Source organism: Salvelinus alpinus, chromosome 6 (assembly GCF_045679555.1).
Source record: "Salvelinus alpinus chromosome 6, SLU_Salpinus.1, whole genome shotgun sequence".
Classification (NCBI taxonomy): Eukaryota; Metazoa; Chordata; class Actinopteri; order Salmoniformes; family Salmonidae; genus Salvelinus; species Salvelinus alpinus.
The window spans coordinates 76,308,533-76,329,676 of NC_092091.1; the positions used below are offsets into that span (position 1 = coordinate 76,308,533).

General features: G+C 45.5%; 2 protein-coding genes across 2 annotated transcripts; one reads left to right on the plus strand and one right to left on the minus strand.

The window, feature by feature from the left end:
* Nucleotides 1-1,759: 1,759 nt before the first annotated feature.
* LOC139579391 (uncharacterized) lies at nt 1,760-12,333 on the plus strand. The gene is made up of 4 exons (XM_071407974.1): nt 1,760-2,391; nt 3,905-4,041; nt 5,479-5,575; nt 6,005-12,333. The coding sequence occupies exons 1-4, from the start codon at nt 2,127-2,129 to the stop codon at nt 7,216-7,218; spliced, it is 1,713 nt and encodes a 570-aa protein (XP_071264075.1). The 5' UTR covers nt 1,760-2,126; the 3' UTR covers nt 7,219-12,333.
* Nucleotides 12,334-12,451: 118 nt separating this feature from the next.
* On the minus strand, nt 12,452-17,782 carry LOC139579388 (uncharacterized). Its single transcript, XM_071407969.1, has 4 exons — nt 16,473-17,782; nt 15,849-15,991; nt 15,512-15,623; nt 12,452-15,317 (listed from the first exon to the last, which is right to left on the minus strand). Exons 1-4 carry the CDS (start codon nt 16,900-16,902, stop codon nt 12,682-12,684), a joined length of 3,321 nt encoding a protein of 1,106 aa, XP_071264070.1. The 5' UTR covers nt 16,903-17,782; the 3' UTR covers nt 12,452-12,681.
* Between the last annotated feature and the right edge of the window lie 3,362 nt (nt 17,783-21,144).

A 21,144-nucleotide genomic window follows, 5' to 3' on the forward strand; every position in this document is an offset into this window, starting at 1 on the left:
TCCTCTGCACACTCCAATGGCTTCCAGTCGAAGCTTGCATCCACTACAATACCATGGTGCTTACCTACGGAACAGCAAGAGGAACTGCCTCTCCCTACCTTCAGGCTATGCTAAAACCCTACACCCCAACCCGAGCACTCCGTTCTGCCACCTCAGGTCTCTTGGCCCTCCCACTCCTACGGGAGGGCAGCTCCCGCTCAGCCCAGTCCAAGCTCTTCTGTCCTGGCACCCCAATGGTAATACCATCTTCCCCCTGAAGCTAGGACAATAGAGTCCCTGCCCATCTTCCAAAAACATCTGAAACACTACCTCTTCAAACAGTATCTTAAATAATCCTCCAACTCACCTCGACCAATAATCAGTTTGGCTTATTGCACATGTCAGAGTCTATGGTTGAAGTTGTTGAGTGTTTTTTGGCAATACACTATAGATGTACAGTACCTGTCAAAAGTTTGAACACACCTACTCATTCAGGGGTTTTCTTCGTTTTTACTATTTTCTGATGATTGTGGAGGCCAGGTCTTCTGATGCAGCACTCCATCACTCACCATCTTGGACAAATAGCTCTTACACAGCCTGGAGGTGTGTTGGGTCACTGTCCTGTTGAAAAACAAATGATAGTCGCAATAAGTGCAAACCAGATGGGATGAGAGCCAGTTTCATCATAGCGCTTGATGGTTTTGCAACTGCACCTGAAGAAACTTTCAAAGTTCTTGACATTTTCCAGATTGACTGACCTTCACGTCTTAAAGTATTGCTGGACTGTCATTTCTCTTTGCTTATTTGAGCTGTTCTTGCCACAATATGGAGTTGGTCTTTTACCAAATAGAACTATCGTCTGTATACCCCACCTACTTTGTCACAACACAACTGATTGTCTCAAACGCATTAAGGAAAGAAATTCCACAAATTAACTTTTAAGGAGGCACACCTGTTAATTAAAATGCATTCCAGGTGACAACCTCATGTAGTTGGTTGTGAGAATGCCAACAGTGTGCAAAGCTGTCATCAAGGCAAAGGGTGGCTACATTGAATAATCTCAAATATAAAATACATTTTGATTTGTTAAACACTTTTTGGGTTACTAAATGATTCCACATGTGTTATTTCATAGTTTTGATGTTTTAACTATCATTCTACAATGTAGAAAATAGTAAAAAAATAAAGAAAAACCCTTGAATGAGTAGGTGTGTCTAAACTTTTGACTGGTACTGTATGTGTTCCAGAGTAGAGTGTTCCAGAGGAGACTGTTCCAAAGTAGAGTGTTCCAGAGGAGACTGTTCCAAAGTAGAGAGACCCACAGTAGTAACTGTACTTGAATACTGACAATGTCTGCTGTTGCAGGTGGGAAGATGCTAGTTAGTTACCTGAAAAATATTGAATCTCTCAATGTTCATCTTAAAGTGCACCAAATTCATGCATTTAGCTGTTGATATTACTTTTTTTGTTGGCAGTGGTTCTCTTCAACCCACACTTTCATATGAATCTACAATATATTAATATTTCCCCCCAAAAAGTACAGGGTTGATCAGAATTGGCCTATGTTGGTGATATGACTTCTTCTTCTTTTATGGACTCGGCGCACAGTGCTTTGTGTGACGCATTGAGTGATGGCTGAGATAAATTGCTTCCCGTGTACATTTCCTGTCAATTTATACACAGTAATTAAAGGTCGTCTTTTTAACTCGAATAAGGTAGCGTTCCGACGTAGAATGTCCCACTACCCGACCCGTTGGTTTGTTTCCGGAAGTACATTTTTTGGGGGTGGATGCTTGTTGTGTTGACTGGCTATCAAAGTAAGTGCCGAGCCAACTACCATAGCCTTGCTTTCTCTCAATACCTCTGGTATTTTTATTTATACGAATAGCCTCATATACAGTAAATGCTACATCTTATATCTCGAAATTATTTTTAAAAAATGCATTAGGTAGAGACCACAACATCCAACAGTAACGTTTGCTAGCATGCTAACACAGACAAAAGTGGTTTAGTTACCTGTATCTTTGCAGCTAATTTTAGCGATTTTTCCTTTTGATATACGGAATCGTAACACTGACCAACCTGAACAAAAGTAGCTAAAAGTTACTATCTCTTAACTGTAGTTAGCTGCTCATAGACACTTTGCCATGATGTCCGCAGCCATCATAACTTTCCAATCTCAGCTCTCCGGAGTCATGGAGACGGTCCTTAAGTCAGCCATGTACGAGATCACCAGGCTGGTGGAGGATAGTTTCCTGGAGGAGGTGTCCCGGAGCCGGGAACAGGTCGAGTCACTGAAGACGCGGCTGCAGTGGTCGGAGAACAGAGAGGGAGGCCAGAGGGGGAAGTGTCGGGACTGTGGGAGAGCTGGCAAGGAAGGTGAAGAGATAAGCTTAGGAACTTCACAGACAGGTGAGAAGAGAGACATCTAACGACACAGTACCAGTCAAAAGTTTGGACACACCTACTCATTCTAGGGTTTTTCATTATTTTTATTATTTTCTACATTGTAGAATAATAGTGACATCAAAACTATGAAATAACACATGGAATCATGTAGTAACCCAAAAAGTGTTAAACAAATCAAAACATCAAACTAGCCGCTTTTAACAGCTTTGCACACGCTTGGCATTCTCTCAACCAGCTTCACTAGGAATGCTTTTCCAACAGTCTTGAAGGAGTTTCCACAAATGCTGAGCACTTGTCGGCTGCTTTTCCTTCACTCTGTGGTCCAACTCATCCCAAACCATCTCTATTGGGTTGAGGTCAGGTGTTTGTGGAGGCCAGGTCATCTGATGCAGCACTCCATTACTCCCCTTCTTGGTCAAATAGCCCTTACACAGCCTGGAGGTGTGTTAGGTCATTGTCCTGTTGAAAAACAAATGATAGGCCCACTAAGCGCAAACCAGATGGGATGACGTATCGCTGCAGAATGCTGTGTTAGCCATGCTGATTAAGTGTGCCTTGAATTCTAAATAAATCACATACGGTGTCACCAGCAAAGCACCACCGTTACACCTCCTGGATGCTTCCCGGTGGGAACCACACATGCGGAGATCATCCGTTCACCTGCTCTGCGTCTCACGAAGACACGGCGGTTGTAACCAAAAGTCTCACATTTGGACTCATAAGACCAAAGGAAAGATTTCCACCGGTCTAATGTCCATTGCTCGTGTTTCTTGGCCCAAGCTGTCCTTTAGTAGTGGTTTCTTTGCAGCAATTTGACCATGAAGACCTGATTCACGCAGTCTCCTCTAAACTGTTGATTTTGAGATGTGTCTGTTACATGAAGTCTGTGAAGCATTTATTTTTTGGCTGCAATTTCTGTGGCTGTTAACTCTAATGAACGTATCCCCTGCAGTAGAGGCAACTCTGGGTTTTGTGACTGCACTTGAAGAAACATGAACGGTTCTTGAAATTTCCTGGATTGACTGACCTTCATGTCTTAAAGTAATAATTGACTGTCATTTCTCTTTGCTTATTTGAGCTGTTCTTGCCATAATATAGACTTGGTCTTTCACCAAATAGGTCTGTCTTTTGCATACCTCCCCTACCTTTTCACAACACAACTGATAGGCTCAAATGCATTAAGAAGGAAATAAATTCCACAAATTATCTTTTAAAAAGGCACACCTGTTAATTGAAACCCGACCTCAACTGGAATGAGTATGTGTGTCCAAACTTTTGACTGGTTATATATATATGGAGGCATCACTGAAGTGGGGCTGCTGTATTGTGTACCTTATATACTTTGGTGATCACTGATCAGACAGTATTGGTTTAAGAAAAGAGTCAGTCATGGCTGGTGGTGGCATCTTAATAAGATGTTTCCTTTCCTTCATCTGATGTGAGGAGACTCCATTATCCACAATGTTACTTTCCTTTTACTCCAAATGAAATGTTCTCTTTGTTTACCTGTGGCCAGATGTGGAGAGGGGGCGTGGCCTGAAGCAGGAGAAGGTACCAGGGGAAGAGTGGAGCAGCTGTGGGGGCGTGGCCAGGGAAACAACCTTCAATGATCTGGAGGAGGCTGAGGCCACCAGCCCTAGGAGAATCTCTGAGGTAGGTAGGGGACTGACTAAACACATGGAGGCTGAGGCCACCAGCCCTAAGAGAACCTCTGAGGTAGGTAGGGGACTGACTAAACACATGGAGGCTGAGGCCACCAGCCCTAAGAGAACCTCTGAGGTAGGTAGGGGACTGACTAAACACATGGAGGCTGAGGCCACCAGCCCTAGGAGAATCTCTGAGGTAGGTAGGGGACTGACTAAACACATGGAGGCTGAGGCCACCAGCCCTAAGAGAACCTCTGAGGTAGGTAGGGGACTGACTAAACACATGGAGGCTGAGGCCACCAGCCCTAGGAGAATCTCTGAGGTAGGTAGGGGACTGACTAAACACATGGAGGCTGAGGCCACCAGCCCTAAGAGAACCTCTGAGGTAGGTAGGGGACTGACTAAACACATGGAGGCTGGGGCCACCAGCCCTAAGAGAACCTCTGAGGTAGGTAGGGGACTGACTAAACACATGGAGGCTGAGGCCACCAGCCCTAGGAGAACCTCTGAGGTAGGTAGGGGACTGACTAAACACATGGAGGCTGAGGCCACCAGCCCTAGGAGAATCTCTGAGGTAGGTAGGGGACTGACTAAACACATGGAGGCTGAGGCCACCAGCCCTAAGAGAACCTCTGAGGTAGGTAGGGGACTGACTAAACACATGGAGGCTGAGGCCACCAGCCCTAAGAGAACCTCTGAGGTAGGTAGGGGACTGACTGAACACATGGAGGCTGAGGCCACCAGCCCTAGGAGAACCTCTGAGGTAGGTAGGGGACTGACTAAACACATGGAGGCTGAGGCCACCAGCCCTAGGAGAATCTCTGAGGTAGGTAGGGGACTGACTAAACACATGGAGGCTGAGGCCACCAGCCCTAAGAGAACCTCTGAGGTAGGTAGGGGACTGACTAAACACATGGAGGCTGAGGCCACCAGCCCTAGGAGAATCTCTGAGGTAGGTAGGGGACTGACTAAACACATGGAGGCTGAGGCCACCAGCCCTAGGAGAATCTCTGAGGTAGGTAGGGGACTGACTAAACACATGGAGGCTGAGGCCACCAGCCCTAGGAGAATCTCTGAGGTAGGTAGGGGACTGACTAAACACCTGTGGAGGGTGCAGTGTTACAGAAAGTTCAGTTAGAAATGTTATTTTAAAGGATATATTAGAACAGATAGTCTGTGAGGAATAATTGGGCAGCCTTTGTCAAACCTCTCCTCATATTTGAACTGTTCCAGAACTTAAACACTCAGTTCAACTTGTCAACGAATCATCAAGCCCTTCACTACTTGAATCAGGTATGCTAGTTCAGGGCTACGACAAAGTTGTGAGATGTCTGGGGGTCCCAGAGGAGTATTCTGAAAAGAAAACCATCATGTCAGCTCTATTCAGTCACTGTCAGTTTATCCATTATTTAGTTAGAATCGACTCATTAATTTGCTCTTCCAGTCCACAGAGGTCACAGGTCAGAAGCTGGACAGCCTGCTGAAAGAGGAGGCTCTCCACACCACTGAGCTACAGGAGAGATGGGAGTTCTGCCTGGACGGTGAGTTGTTTACAACAAACATAACATAGACAATTGCTTACCTTTAGGTTTAAGAGAATGATAAGAAGAGTAACTTTTATAATATGCTGTGTCATTTCAAATGTATTCATTATTACACATGTCAACTTGAAACTGTAAGTACACATTTAACATTACAGTTACTCTACTACTGTTTCTACTATTGCCAATGCCTTAACTCACGTGTCAAACTCATTCCACGGAGTGTCTGTGGGTTTCGCTCCTTCCTTGTACTTGATTGATGAATTAAGGCCACTAATTATTAAGGAACTCCCCTCACCTGGTTGTCTAGGTCTTAATTGAAAGGGGAAATCAAAAACCAGCACACACTAGGCCCTCTATGGAATGAGTTTAACACCCCTGTCTTAAATGTTAATGCTTCTAATGCCACATGTACCCTGTGTTCTTCAGAGGCTGATGGTTTGGATGTCTCTGGGCCCAGTAAGAGTTTTATTCAGCAGGAGCTACAGCAGTGCCAGGATGAGTGGGGATCCAGTCTAGACCAGAGACCTGAACCACCAGGCCCAGAGGGAGACCAAAGAAAACCTATCGACCCTCTCTACCGTCCCCACTACAGCATGGAGGAACTAGGGGGTGATTTTGAGAAGTCTGGTTATGACAGTCCTAGTAGTGGAGGCCATCTTCTAGACATGGAAGGGCTGGATAGACTTCCTGGTTCTCCGTCTCGTCTGGGGGCGCTGAGCTATGGAGCTGTGGGTCACTACCAAGTGAATCTGGGGGTGTCTGAGGGGGGAGACCATCACCATCGCTCCCACATGACTGGCTCCCATCGGAGACGGAGGGAGCAGGTGGATTCGCCAACGCCACCCCCCCACCCGGTGGTGGGAGACCTGAACTGCCTGTTGATCAACGAGGAGGGGTACTTGCAGGACTCCAGTGTCTTGTACCCTGAACACGGTGTCCCAGAGTCGGGTAACAGAGCTGGCCACAGGGGGCTAACCTCCATCCACTCTGGAAGCTCAGCCCACAACAACACAGAGAGTCCGGATGATGCCGCTGACGATTTTGGACACTCTCTAAACCTCAGAGATTGTTCACAAGAGCAAGTAACAGGAGGAGGGGGGAGGCGTCATGCCTGCACTCAATGTACCATGAGCTTCCCAGACTCTGGTTCCCTCAAGTCCCACAAGCAGACACACAAAACGGGGAGAGGGTTGAGTTCAGGATCTGGGCCTCCGTACTCCTGCACCCAGTGCGGTAAGACCTTCACCCAGGCCTGCAACCTCAAGGTCCACCAGCGAGTCCACCAGGCAGAGGGACTTCACCTCTGCAGCCACTGCTCCAAGGGCTTCACCTCCTTCTCCGACCTGAAGAGGCACAAGTGCAGCCAGACGACAGACAAGCCCTACTGCTGCTCCATCTGTGGGAACAAGTTCAGTCGGCTCTGGAACCTCAAGCTGCATCAGCGCATTCACACGCAGGAGAAACCTCACCGCTGCACTATGTGTGACAAGAGCTTCACACGGGTGGACATTTTGAAGGTACACCAGCGCACGCACACTGGGGAGAGACCGTACTGCTGTGCTGTGTGTGGACTCAGCTTCAAACGACTGGCCCATCTAAAGTTACACCAGCACAAACACAGGCCGGATTTCCTGGCCTGAGCGGTGGTCTAGAACAGTGGTTTCCAAACTGTGAGGCATGGGGTCCTCCAATTTCTTTTAAATATATATATACTTATAGTACATTCAAAAGTTTGGACATACCTACTCATTCAAGGATTTTTCTTTATTTTTTACAATTTTCTACATTGTAGAATAATAGTGAAGACATCAAAACTATGAAATAACACATATGGAATCATGTTGTAACCAAAAAAGTGTTAAACAAATCAAAATATAATGATTTATTTTTTCAATATTTATTTATAAAGTTTCTTCAAGTGCAGTCTCAAAACCATCAATCGCTATGATGAAACTGAATCTCATGAGGACCGCCACAGAAAAGGAAGACCCAGAGTTACTTCTGCTGCAGAGAATAAGTTCATAAGAGTTATCTGCCTCAGAAATTGCAGCCCAAATAAATAAAATAAATCAAGTAACAGACCATCTCAACATCAACTGTTCTGAGGAGACTGCGTGAATCAGGTCGTCATGGTCGATGACATTAGATGGATTGGACATTAGACCGGTGGAAATCTGTCCTTTAGTCTGATGAGTCCAAATTTGAGGATTTTGGTTCCAACCGCATGTGTGGGTCCCACCGTGAAGCATGGAGGAAGTGGTGGTGTTTTGCTGGTGACACTGTATGTGATTTATTTTGAATTCAAGGCACACGTAACCAGCATGGCTACCACCACATTCTGCAGTGATATCCCATCCCATCTGGTTTGCACTTAGTCCCACTATCATTTGTTTTTCAATAGGACAATGACCCAACACACCTCCAGGCTGTGTAAGGGTTATTTGACCAATAAGGAGAGTAATGGAGTGCTGCATCAGATGACCTGGCCTCCACAAACACCTGAACTCAACCCAATTGAGATGGTTTGGGATGAGTTGGACCACAGAGTGAAGGAAAAGAAGCCAACAAGTGCTCAGCATATGTGGGAACTCCTTCAAGACTGTTGGAAAAGCATTCCAGGTGAAGCTGGTTCAGTGAATGCCAAGAATGTGCAAAGCTGTAATCAAGACAAAGGGTGGCTATTTAAAGAATCTCAAATATAAAATATATTTGGATTTGTTTAACACTTTTTTTTGGTTACTACATGATTCCACATGTTATTTCCTAATTATAATGTCTTCACTATTATTCCACAATGCAGAAAAAGAGCAGAAATAAAAACCCTTGATGTGTAGGTGTTCTAAAACATTTGACCGGTAGTGTGTGTATATACATACATACATACAGTGCCTTCGGAAAGTATTCAGACCTCTTGACTTTTTCCACATTTTGTTACTTACAGCCTTATAAAATTGATTATTGTTTTTTTCCCCTCATCAATCTACACACAATACCCCATAATGATGGGGAGTGTTGCTGCACAGCTATTTTCAGGTCTCTCCAGAGATGTTTGATCAGGTTCAAGTCTTGTCTTGGCTGTGTGCTTCGGGTCATTGTCCTGTTGGAAGTTGAAACTTCGCCCCAGTCTGAGGTCCTTAGCGCTCGGGAGCAGGTTTACATTAAGGATTGCTATGTACTTTGCTCCGTTCATCTTTCCCTCGATCCTGAACAACATCCCCACAGCATGATGGTCCACCACAATGCTTCACCGTATGGATGGTGGCTGGTTAGATGTGAAGCTTGGCTTTTTATTTTATTTATTTCACCTTTATTTAACTAGGCAGGCCAGTTGAAAAGAAGTTCTCATTTACAACTGCGACCTGGCCAAGATAAAGCAAAGCAGTGCGGCAAAAACAACAACACAAAGTTACACATAAACAGACAGTCAATAACACAGTAGAAAAATCTGTATACAGCGTGTGCAAATTTAGAAGAGTAGGGAGGTAAGGCAATAAATAAGCCATAGAGGAGAAATTATTACAATTTAGCATTAACGCTGGAGTGATAGATGTGCAGATGATGATGTGCAAGTAGAGATACTGGGGTGCAAAAGAGCAAGAGGATAAATAATATGGGGATGAGGTAGTTGGGTGTTCTATTTACAGATTGGCTGTGTACAGGTACAGTGATCTGGCATTCATGCCAGAGTTCTATCTTGGTTTCATTAGATCAGATAATATTGTTTTTCATGGTCTGAGAGTCTTTAGGTGCCTTTTGACAAACTCCAAGCGGGCTGTCGTGTCTTTTACTGAGGAATGGCTTCTGTATGGCCACTACCATAAAGGCCTATTGGTGGAGTGCTGCAGTGATGGCTGCCCTTCTGGAATGTTCTCCCATCTCCACAGAGGAACTCTGGAGCTCTGTCAGAGTGACCATCAGGTTCTTGGTCATCTCCCTGACCAAAGCCCTTCTCACCCGATTGCTCAGTTTGGCCGTGCGGCCAGCTCTAGGAAGAATGATGGAGGCCACTGTGTTCTTGTGGACCTTCAATGCTGCAGAAATGTTTTGGTACACTTCCCCAGATCAGAGTCTCGACACAATCCTGTCTCGGCGCTCTACGGACAATTCCTTCGACCTCCATGGCTTGGTTTTTGCTCTGACATGCACTGTCAACTGTGGGACCTTATATAGACAGGTGTGCCTTTTCCAAATCATGTCCAATCAATTGAATTTACCACAGGTGGAATCCAATCAAGTTGTAGAAACATCTCAAGGATGATCAATGGAAACAGGATGCACCTGAGCTCAATTTCGAGTCTCATAGCAAATGGTCTGAATACAATTTTTTTTATACATTTGCACAAATTTCTAAAAACCTATTTTCGGTTTCTCATTATGGGGTATTCTGTGTAGATTGCTGTGGATTTTAATTTATTTAATAAAGGCTGTAATGTAACAAATTTGGAAAAGTCAAGGGGTCTGAAATCCTTTCCGAAGGCACTGTATATACTCAGTCCAGCTCTGAAAGTTGTAATAGTGGAATGCACAAGGTGCAATTTAGAAATTGGGTAGTGCATCATCAGTTCCTCTTGTCATGATAGTCATTACATACCTCAGAGAGCTATTTATAACTTGTCAGAAATGTCCAGATCAATGAGCCCATGTCAACTAACGTTTTTTAAATTTATATCTTACAAAAATATAAACATCATGCAACAATTTTACTGAGTTACAGTTCATATAAGGAAATCAGTGAATTGAAATAAATTCATTAGGCACTAATCTATGGATTTCACATGACTGGGCAGGGGAGCAGCCATGGGTTGGCCTGGGAGGGCATAGGCCCACCCACTGGGAGCCAGACCCAGCCAAACATAATTATTACAGACAAAAATACTCCTCGGTTTCAACAGCTGTCTGGGTGGCTGGTCTCAGACAATCCCGCAGGTGAAGAAGCCGGATGTCAAGGTCTTGGGCTGGCATGGTTACACTTGATGTTGTGAAGCTAGTTGGATGTACTGCCAAACTATTGAAAAGTATGTTGGGGGTGGCTTATGGTAGAGAAATGAACATTCAATGATCTGGCAACAGCTCTGGTGGACATTCCTGCAGTCAGCATGCCAATTACACGCTCCCTCAAAATCTGTGGCATTGTGTGCCAAAACTGCACATTTTAGAGGACTTTTATTGTCCCCAGCTCAAGGTTCACCTGTGTAATGATCATGCTGTTTAATCAGCTTCTTGATATGCAACACCTGTCAGGTGGATGGATTATCTTGGCAAAAGAGAAATGCTCACTAACAGGGATGTAAACAAATTTGTATACAACATTTGAGAGAAGTAAGCTTTTTGTGTGAATGGAACATTTCTGGGATCTTTTATTTCAGCTCAAGAAACACGAGATCAACTCTACATGTATTTACATTTTTGTTCAGTATAGGTTATTTAGCCCATAGATCTTGACAAGTGTGTCAGTCAGAATAACACATGAATACACATTAGACATGGCCAAATGTATAGAATTGCAAGAAAATGAGCTTTAAAACAGCAACATTTCCTTTGCACCCCATGACAAAATGTGTAGAATTGCAGGAAATAAGCTTTAAACGCAGCAACATTCTCTCCACCAACAAGAGCGGCGTGAACAGTTAGTGTCATGAACAGTGCTAGTGCCAATAGAAATAGACGTGTTAGATCCTGGGTTAAACTCGGAACATTGTTATACTCAGTGGTCTGTAGGAGCCAGATGGCTTTGGAATGTGTAGGGGAGACGGGTGGAGATCTTAGAACCTAACAATGTCACTGAGGGAGAGAGGGTAATGTATAACATTTACATTGTCAGGATATGTTATTGTTAGCCATCAGGGATCCTCTGGGAGAAGAAGAGACACTGTCTGATATCATTCACCATGACAGCCTTGAGTTCAGGAGACTCCGCCTAGGAGAAAGGGTTAAATATCAGTGCTTGTGATCTTGTGACGATTTTTATTTGACATTGAGAACAATTCTTTTGTGATCAATTGTTTATTAATAAGGACATTGAAAATATAAACTGTTGGAAACCTAACCATGTTTTGAATAAGAATGTCTGCCTTTCATATCAGGATTTCCCAAACACGTTTTGTTTTTTTCCATAGTGTAAAGGATGTCAGGCTGCTTGCTAAGCGAGTACCACATCCTCCAGATTCGGCCCATACCGGTCTTGAACTCAGGACCTCTCAAACACACCCGCCTTCCTCAAGAGTCTTATCCGATTGCGCCACCTCAACAGTTAACTAATGAGGCGATGCAAGCGGGACAGTTAAGGCTGAGTGGGAAAAGTTTGGGAAACCCTGCCTTAGATTAGACTGTCTAGGAATTGTCTGTCATAATGATCATGCCAACCTACCAAACATTTCAAAAGCACTTGAACACAATCATGGCAGACTTACAACTTCCCACGAGCACATGAATGCCCCATATTCAAGTCTGACCAATTCTTCAACCAATAAGATTTTAGCTAGCTTGATTACTAGCTAACTTTACTAATAATAAAATTAGCTTGTTTGCTTAACATTGACTATATGATAAAACTAGCGACATTATCCGCATTAATAAGTTTGTAATTGTCAAATTGATTTGTTATGTTTTGGAGGACATGTATAAGGTCAGTGGTGAACTGTAACAACCCCTTCCACAAGAAAAATTACGACTTTGACGGTTGTTCAAGTGAAACTTCCTATGCCAGACCAGATTTTTACGTACAAATAAAACGGAATAAACACATTTTAAAGCAACGACTTCAAACCCGCAGAACATTTTTTTTAAAGCGTGTGTGACATGAACACAGTACACCTAAATTTAAACTTGGTTTTAGGCTTCTAACTTTCCTAATAAATAGAATGGAAAAACAAATGACAACCAGAATTAGTTTTAATTAAATTAATCAACTCAATTGAAATTCAAAATTTTTCTTTAACATTTTACTACATTCTCTCAAACAAAAAGCAAATTCACAGCAAACAGAGAGAACTATTCCCTCATCACCATCAGACACCCTATTCCCTATATAGTGCTATATTTCTAGTCCAAAGTAGTGCACTATATAGGGAATAGGATGTCATTTAAGACTCGTACTCTGCCCTCTATCTGTCTTTGTGTATTGTCTTCAGGTGTTTCTTCAGATGGCCAGTCTGTTTGAAGTGCTTGCCACACTCAGTGCAGGTGTAAGGTTTCTCCCCAGTGTGGACAAATTTGTGCCTCTTCAGATTATTGTAATCCAGAAAGCCCTTCCCGCAGTACGAGCACCAGTGTCTCTTCTCCCCGTTGTGCCACCTCAGGTGAACATTCAGCTCCACACGCCTCTTGAAGCGCTTCACACAGAGGGAGCAGGCAAACGGTTTCTCTCCAGTGTGAACGCGGAGATGCGTCTCCATGTCGCGCCGGATGACGAAGCGTTTGTCACAGATCGGGCAGATGAACGGGCGCACGCCGCTGTGGACCATCTGCTCGTGCTTGGTCAGGCCGAAGCGGTAGACAAAGGTCTTGTCGCACTTCAGACACTGGTGGCCACGCTGTTCACCGTGGACGCGGGCGTGGCGGTTGAGGCCCTTGAGGTTGGGGAAGTCCTTGCCGCAGGTGGAGCAGGCGAACGGGCGCTTCCCCGTGTGGAGGGAGGCGTGACTCTCTAAAGCAGCGGCGCTGCTCAGGACACGACCGCAGTCTGCACACTGGTTCTTGGTAAAACGTTTCCGTGGAGACTTGGGAGACTGTTGGAGCTGGAACGGTCCTGGCGGCGACCACATCGCTTGTGACTTGCGATACCGCTGCGCCTGCTGGAATGTCAGCGTGCATGGGGGGGACTTTTTGAATCCGGAGTGAGGGCTGACGGTGACAATGAAGGGGATAGGTTGAGGGGTGGAGGGAGAACGTTTCAAATTCAATACCGCCGCGGCCGCCGAACGAGGTCTGCCGCGACGAGGAGAGGCAGAAATTACCTTGAACTGGTGAGGCTGTGGGTGAGGAGGGGTGGCAGGAGAAGGGTTCACATTCGCCCCCGTAGCCTGGTGTGGGCTGGGGGCACCGTGAGGGCTGGTGCAACGCGGGCTGGTGCGGCGTGGGCTGAGGCTTGAGGTAGACGCAGCATGAGGGCTGGGGCTGTACGACCGGCGGCGCTGTGGGGTGGAAGGCAGAAACGGTGTCTGTGTGACCAGACCTATAAGCTCTGACCTCTGACCTCGCTGTGAGGTCTTAGTGACCTTTGACCTACTCCTCTTAGCCTGGGCTAGGGCCAAACCTCTCTGAGCCTGCACCCAGGTCATGCTTCTCTTCTTGGATTTGGACACACCTCCAACAATAGGTGATTGTCTGGTCAGAGAGGTCACATCAGTGTTAGCTCCTCCCTCTTCCTCACTGATGATGTGGTTACTACTTCCTTGTCCACTAGACTTGTCGTCAGCCATCTCACCGTTAGCGGTGTCATCTACTACATCCTGGTCAACGTGTGATTCCCTGTACATTTCTCCTCTGTTCTGCATCACCTTTGAGTAGTCATGGTCTATAGGGGCGGTTCTCTCTCCTCTGGGTTTCTTAGCAACCACTGGAGATGGAGTACTGTCCTGGGGGCGGGGCCTTAAGCGGAGGCGGAGACCAGAGAGGAGTGATTCGCGTCGACTCGACTTTCTACCACCTCCTACCTGGACAACAATCTCCTCCTTTTTCTCACCGACGGGGGTCGTCTCCGTAGCAACAGACCTGGTCATCACAGCTTCCGTAGATGTGGCAGGGAGGGGGGAAAGCCTCTCCCCCTCATCTTCCTCCTCCTCTTTTTCCTCCACCCTCGGTGGGGAGCGTACTAGGGGTGCTACTGACAACTGAGCTAAAAACTGTGTGTTAAACATCTGACAGGGGCCAGAGGGTGTGGTTACAGCAGGGGCTGACAGCTGTACAGGGGCTTCATCAGACGTCCTCTCTGGGACAACAGGGGACTTCGGTGATGGCAGAGTGGGGGAGGGTTGCACATGCTCAGTGACCAAGGACACCTGCTTCTCAGGGGGGCCGGCAAGTTCTTCCGACAAAGTCAGCAACTGAGCGGACTGGACCGGTGTTGGCGGAGTTGCCGTGGCAACACCCGTCTTCTCCAAAACTGTAGGCGGTTGCAGTTGTGTTGGTGGTGCGGCCGGTGGTCCATCAGGTACAGCTGTAGGCCTAGCTGGTTGTATTGAGGGCACTGATATTAGACGAGCTACAGGTAGAACGTCTGTGTGAGACTGTGATGGTGATGATCGAGGAGGACGAGGGGGTACGGGGCTGGGCTGTGTATCCTGAAGAGGGGTTCTGGGTAACCCGGAGAGGACAGGTGGCGGGCGCTCTGACGCTGCTGCTGTCGATTTCACCGGTACGGTCGACTGGACCGCTGTGGTCGTTTGGACAGTTTCTTTTGACAGACTAGTTACCGTGGACTGGGCCATTACAGCAGACAGGACAGTTGATGTAGACTGGATAGTGGCTGCTGATTGAGGAGATGCTGTCTGGTGTAATGTTGATGGAGGCTCTGCTGCTGGTATTACCAGTGACTGCTGTTCTGCTCCAGGGTCCTGGCCTGCACTGCCACTGGTAACCTCTCTGGTCCTGGGCTGGGATGGGCTGAGAGCCTGGGGGACCTCCTGGGTGTCTGGATCTCCCTGGAGGGGGGGCTCTGCTGAGGTAGACTGGGTGGTGGGAGGCCTTTCCTGGGTGTAACGGTTGACCATGGCCCTGACGGCTCCAGGTGGGCCCAGGGCTACAGAGGGAGGGAGATTGACAGGATGGAGAAAGGTAGAGGGGAAAGTTGAAAGGGAGAGACAGAAAGAACAAAAGACAGATAACAGTGGAGAGATTATTATAGATATTATTAGAGCCTGGTTCTCATCCCAATACTCTTTAATACATTGTAATAAGATGTGTGATTCAGAAGCAGGTCTCCCTAGTTCCTACCTCTGCTTGGTAACTCTCTGAGAGGTTGTCTGCGGACCAGAGTCGGGGGCTCTCCCCCCTCCTGCTTCAGCAGTATGTACCCAGGGGAGTAGTCATCAGAATAGTCTGCCTCCTGGGGGGGTGAATGGGGAAAGACAACCACAATCGGGTCAACAAAAACTCTGATGAAGGCTGTGAGGTCAATATGTACGCTTAAATACACAAGTGATTCTAGGGAGAGCAGTGTTCAGGTTTTTCTTTTCACTGGGGTCGACAACAAAAGGTTGAGTATAGAGGTAGATTAATTGGCAAGACAGCACCCACAGATCTGGGACTCAGGCTATAAGCCTCGTCTTACCCAGTCCACCTCCTGTTTGATCAGTACGAAGGCCATCTGTGGGTTGTCCTCCTTGTCGTAGGCCCCACGGTGCAGCTCCGTCCACTGGTCCTCCTCGCGCAGGTGCTGTTCCGCAGACCGAGGCAAAGCTTGCACTGTCAGAACTGGAAATACCAGATTAGGAGAGACAGTGGTTAGGAGATAAGGAAATCTAGAAATGGAGAGGTGAAGATTACATACCAGGTGATGACATGACAACATCCTGTGTTGCAAAGTGACTAGCATTATTAAGGTTATCAGTAATTTATGAATGCATAATATAGGCTACACCTCTCAAACATGTTCTGTTTAATATTGTAGTCTATACAAATTAAACATAGGTACATGAAGCAGTTTTGTTAAATATTCTCAACTTTGAGCCTTCATATGCTCAGCTAAATAGCTAGCTATCAGGATGTGTTATCACTTGAACGTAGCTTAGCTAGCTTGTCCAAAGGTGTATTCATTCCACCGATTCTGTTGCAAAACGTTTATTGAAAGGGAGCAAACGAAACGGGAAGGACCTACCTGAATTTGTACAATATTTACTCATTTAAACTCAAAACAAACTGTTTGGAGGGAACAAATAACCCGTTTTCTACTCACCACATTGGACACCAATGTCACGTTTGCCGATATGTGAGGTTGTTCTTTGACTCGGTCCAGGCTCTGCGGTTTGTCTTTCACTTTCACCCGTCGATTTCTTCGCATTTTCAGGGGTTCGAATCCTCGATTTGAGGTCCTCGTTCTCTTCGTTTATTCTGCATATTTCGGATCGCAGCTCCTCAATAGTTGTTTCGAAAAGTTGCGTTGTCTCCATGACTGCCGTCTTCAGCACCTTCTCCATAACAGAGGCGAACTGGGTTTGAAAACCTTCTTTCGCCATGTTAGCGGCGGCCATCTTCAACCCACACACACGCATATAAAAAGCTTCTTCTATGGTATATTGGCGATCGCACAATTTAATCTGCATCCCGCCACCTACTGTGCGGGATGGAAACAGGATTCCCCAAATGCGTAACAAACTACCAAACATAACAAATTATTAATAAAGATGTAAAATCCTTAAGTGCCAAAAACGTTTCTGCAGCAGCCACAATAATGTCCAGTTTCTTAGACTTCTTTGAGACTTGAGCAGCACAGTTTAGAACTGTGGCAATGAACGCCACAAAATCCACCTTTTTTCCACACACAGCATCTTTTGACTGGCAGCACACATTTACTACAGGCTGTGGTGCTTCCACTATCATATCTCCACTAGCATCAACTGTTCTCAATTATTTGAATTGCCTCCTCATAGGAGATTGATAACTTTTGCCACCTCAACCTCACCCTGCATGCAGGGCACTCGGGATCATGATCCCCACCACAATTTCAACACCATCCTTCTACACACCGTTGAAACATGGCCAAATCCTTTACAATTCTTACACTGCAGTGGTTTGGGGACGAAAGCTTTTACAGCACATCTTACATAACCAAGCTTCACATGCGTAGGTAGGTGTTCTTTATCAAAAAACACCAGTACCGACAGACTTTCTTCTTTTTCTCCATTCACCCAGCGGGTCAGACGCCGGGCACCAACCACACCAGGAATTCTCTTCAGGTATTCAACCTGAACATGAGTCTTCACCCGAAGTTTAAAGCACAAAATGTATGTTTGCCCGGATTAATTTGAGGCCCACTGCAATCTTCCTCTGTTCTTCATAAATACAGTTAATCATTATAAGACCACTCTTGGTCACTCATAGGCCTACTTCACAATTTGTTACACCTCAAACGGGTCTCCCACATATACATCCTTACTTAACAAACGCATCCCAACAAGAAGCGATTCCATATCATTCATACACGTGTCCTCCACTCCAAGTTTAGACCATTTCCTTTTTGTTCCAGTTTGACACTAGTGTTATCCATTCAGAACATTCATCTTCACCAACTTTGATCGACGTGCTGCTTGATTCGAACTCAGCATCCACTTCCGCCATCTTACTTTTTTAATTTGTTTTTATTGCAACAATAATAACAATATTACACATCAATACAGGGACATTCGTGTGAATACAATTTTAAAAATGAAATTATAAAACACCAGTCGACCCCCCCCCCAAAAAAAATGTTTAATTTTTAATTTGTGGCTGTGATAACTAGTGAAACCCGAAGCCATGTTCTGATCAATCCTGTCCATTATATTCGAAACAATAATATAGTTACCACAGACACAAAGTCAGAAGGCCAAACTACTCAAACCCGACCAAACAGATGCACAGCCTTTGGCAGGAAAAGAAACCTCAGTTGGGAGTGTAAAAGTCTCCCATTCAATGGTGTTCCGTTTCAAGATGTGGGCACAAAGACGTCTGAATGGCACCAGGGGAAAGACGGACAAACAAAAGCCAAAGAGAAAAATGCTGCTGAAATGGCAGTAAGTTGAAAGACAGATCATTGTAATTTATACCATACACTTTTACATGAATTTCATGTTCATACTGTACTAACTGTCAAAATAAAGAAAGTAACACACTCCATGTGTAATCTCCCAGCAATTTAATGGGTATTTACCAACGTTTCGGCATCACTGTGATGCCTCACCCTGAGGAAGGCACAGTGATGCCGAAACGTTGGTAAATACCCTTTAAATTGCTGGGAGATTACACATGGAGTGTGTTACTTTCTTTATTTTGATAGCTTATAGTTTATTCGCCGTTAGTCAGCACCTCCACACAAACTATTATTCTGGGTGAGTGCCAGCTCATATTATATATATTTTTTAAATACTGTACTAACTAACAACGGAATGTTACTCAATAAACGGACGGCCTAACTATGTGGTCACTAAGGATCCAACGGCGCTTATTGTCAGAGCACGTCATGATGAGTACCATTGTAGGTGTACTGTGTTTATCAAACTGTATTCCTATCAGTAACATGTATGTAAAGTGTATGAATAATGTATATTAAACAAAATATCTGTAAAAAACAATAAACAAATACTCATAAAATAGTTAATTTTGTCCTCTAAAGAGGGAGGTGGATGGGACAATACAATAAGGTTAGGATGGTGTGTTACCCCTTAAACTGTTAAGAGCTTTGGGTGTCTAGAAAAGTGCTATGTAAGCCAAATCAATTATTATTATTAATAAATGTTTTGCCATCTTCTGTAGCTTGAAGACCATGCCTTTCTCAAAAGATGTAAACTGGTACAAAATACCAAAAAAGGTAGACTGCAAGGCTGTGTAACGTTAATAAATAAATGACTATAGTAAGTGCCTATGTCACAAATAAAGAAACATGGTTTAAGTGTTAATTTTAAATCAGACATTAAATCTGCCAATTTCAAACATTTACCTTCACCTGAGCATTTCTGTGAAACCGCGTACGTTTTACTTGTGGATTACGTGTGGGAGTTCATTTGTTTGCCTACATTCCATTTGAAAAACAATGCCGATATTGGAGTAAACCTATTTTGGGTTAAGACACGACTCCAACACCATTCACTAAGTTTGCCGACGACACAACAGTGGTAGGCCTGATCACTGACAACAATGAGACAGCCTATAGGGAAGAGGCCCGAGACCTGGCAGTGTGGTGCCAGGGCAACAAGCTCTCCCTCAACATGATCAAGACAAAAGAGATGATTGTGGACTACAGAGTAAGGAGGACCGAGCACGCCCCCATTCTCATCGACGGGGCACGACAACGCCTATTCCCCCTCAGGAGACTGAAAAGATTTGGCATGGGTCCTCAGATCCTCAAAAAGTTCTACAGCTGCAGCATCGAGGCCATCCTGACTGGTTGCATCACATATGGCAACTGCTCGGCCTCCGACCGCAAGGCATTACAGAGGGTAGTGCATACGGCCCAGTACATCACTCGGGCCAAGCTTTTTGTCATTCAGGACCTCTATACCAAGCCGTGTCAGAGGAAGGTGCCTGACGCCCCCCCCGAGGGGTCCCCGTGTTGAGGGTCAGTGTGGTAGATGTTGCCTACCTGGGCACCTGAGGGTGTCTAGTCAGGAAATCCAGGATGCAGTTGCAGAGGGAGGTGTTCAGTCCCAGGGTCCTTAGTTTAGTGATGACCTTGGAGGGCACTATGGTGTTGAACACTGAACTGTAGTCAATGAACAGCATTCTAACATAGGTGTTCCTCTTGTAGAGGTGGGAGAGGGTAGTGTGAAGTGCAATAGAGATTGTGTCATCTGTGGATCTATTGGGGCGATATGCAAATTGGAGTAGGTCCAGAGTGTCTGGGATGATGGTGTTGATGTGAGCCATGACCAGCCTTTCAAAGCATTTCATGGCTACAGATGTGAGTGCTACGGGGCGATGGTCATTTATACAGGTTACCTTGGCGTTCTGAAAAAGCATTGTATTTGGTCAAACATTTTTTTCCAACAGTTTGCTAAGAGCTGGCAGAAACCTTATAGGTCTGCTGTTAGAACCACTGAAGGCCGCTTTAATCAAATCAAATCATCAAATCAAATTTCTTTATATAGCCCTTCGTACATCAGCTGATATCTCAAAGTGCTGTACAGAAACCCAGCCTAAAACCCTGAACAGCAAGCAATGCAGGTGTAGAAGCACGGTGGCTAGGAAAAACTCCCTAGAAAGGCCAAAACCTAGGAAGAAACCTAGAGAGGAACCAGGCTATGAGGGGTGGCCAGTCCTCTTTTGGCTGTGCCGGGTGGAGATTATAACAGAACATGGCCAAGATGTTCAAATGTTCATAAATGACCAGCATGGTCCAATAATAATAATCACAGTAGTTGTCGAGGGTGCAGCAAGTCAGCACCTCAGGAGTAAATGTCAGTTGGCTTTTCATAGCCGATCATTAAGAGTATCTCTACCGCTCCTGCGGTCTCTAGAGAGTTGAAAACAGCAGGTCTGGGACAGGTAGCACGTCCGGTGAACAGGTCAGGGTTCCATAGCCGCAGGCAGAACAGTTGAAACTGGAGCAGCAGCACGGCCAGGTGGACTGGGGACAGCAAGGACTCATCATGCCAGGTCGTCCTGAGGCATGGTCCTAGGGCTCAGGTCCCCCGAGAGAGAGAAAGAAAGAGAGAAAGAGAGAATTAGAGAGAGCATACTTAAATTCACACAGGACACCCGAATAAGACAGGAGAAGTACTCCAGATATAACAAACTGACCCTAGCCCCCCGACACAAACTACTGCAGCATAAATATTGGAGGCTGAGACAGGAGGGGTCAGGAGACACTGTGGCCCCATCCGATGATACCCACGGACAGGGCCAAACAGGAAGGATATAACCCCACCCACTTT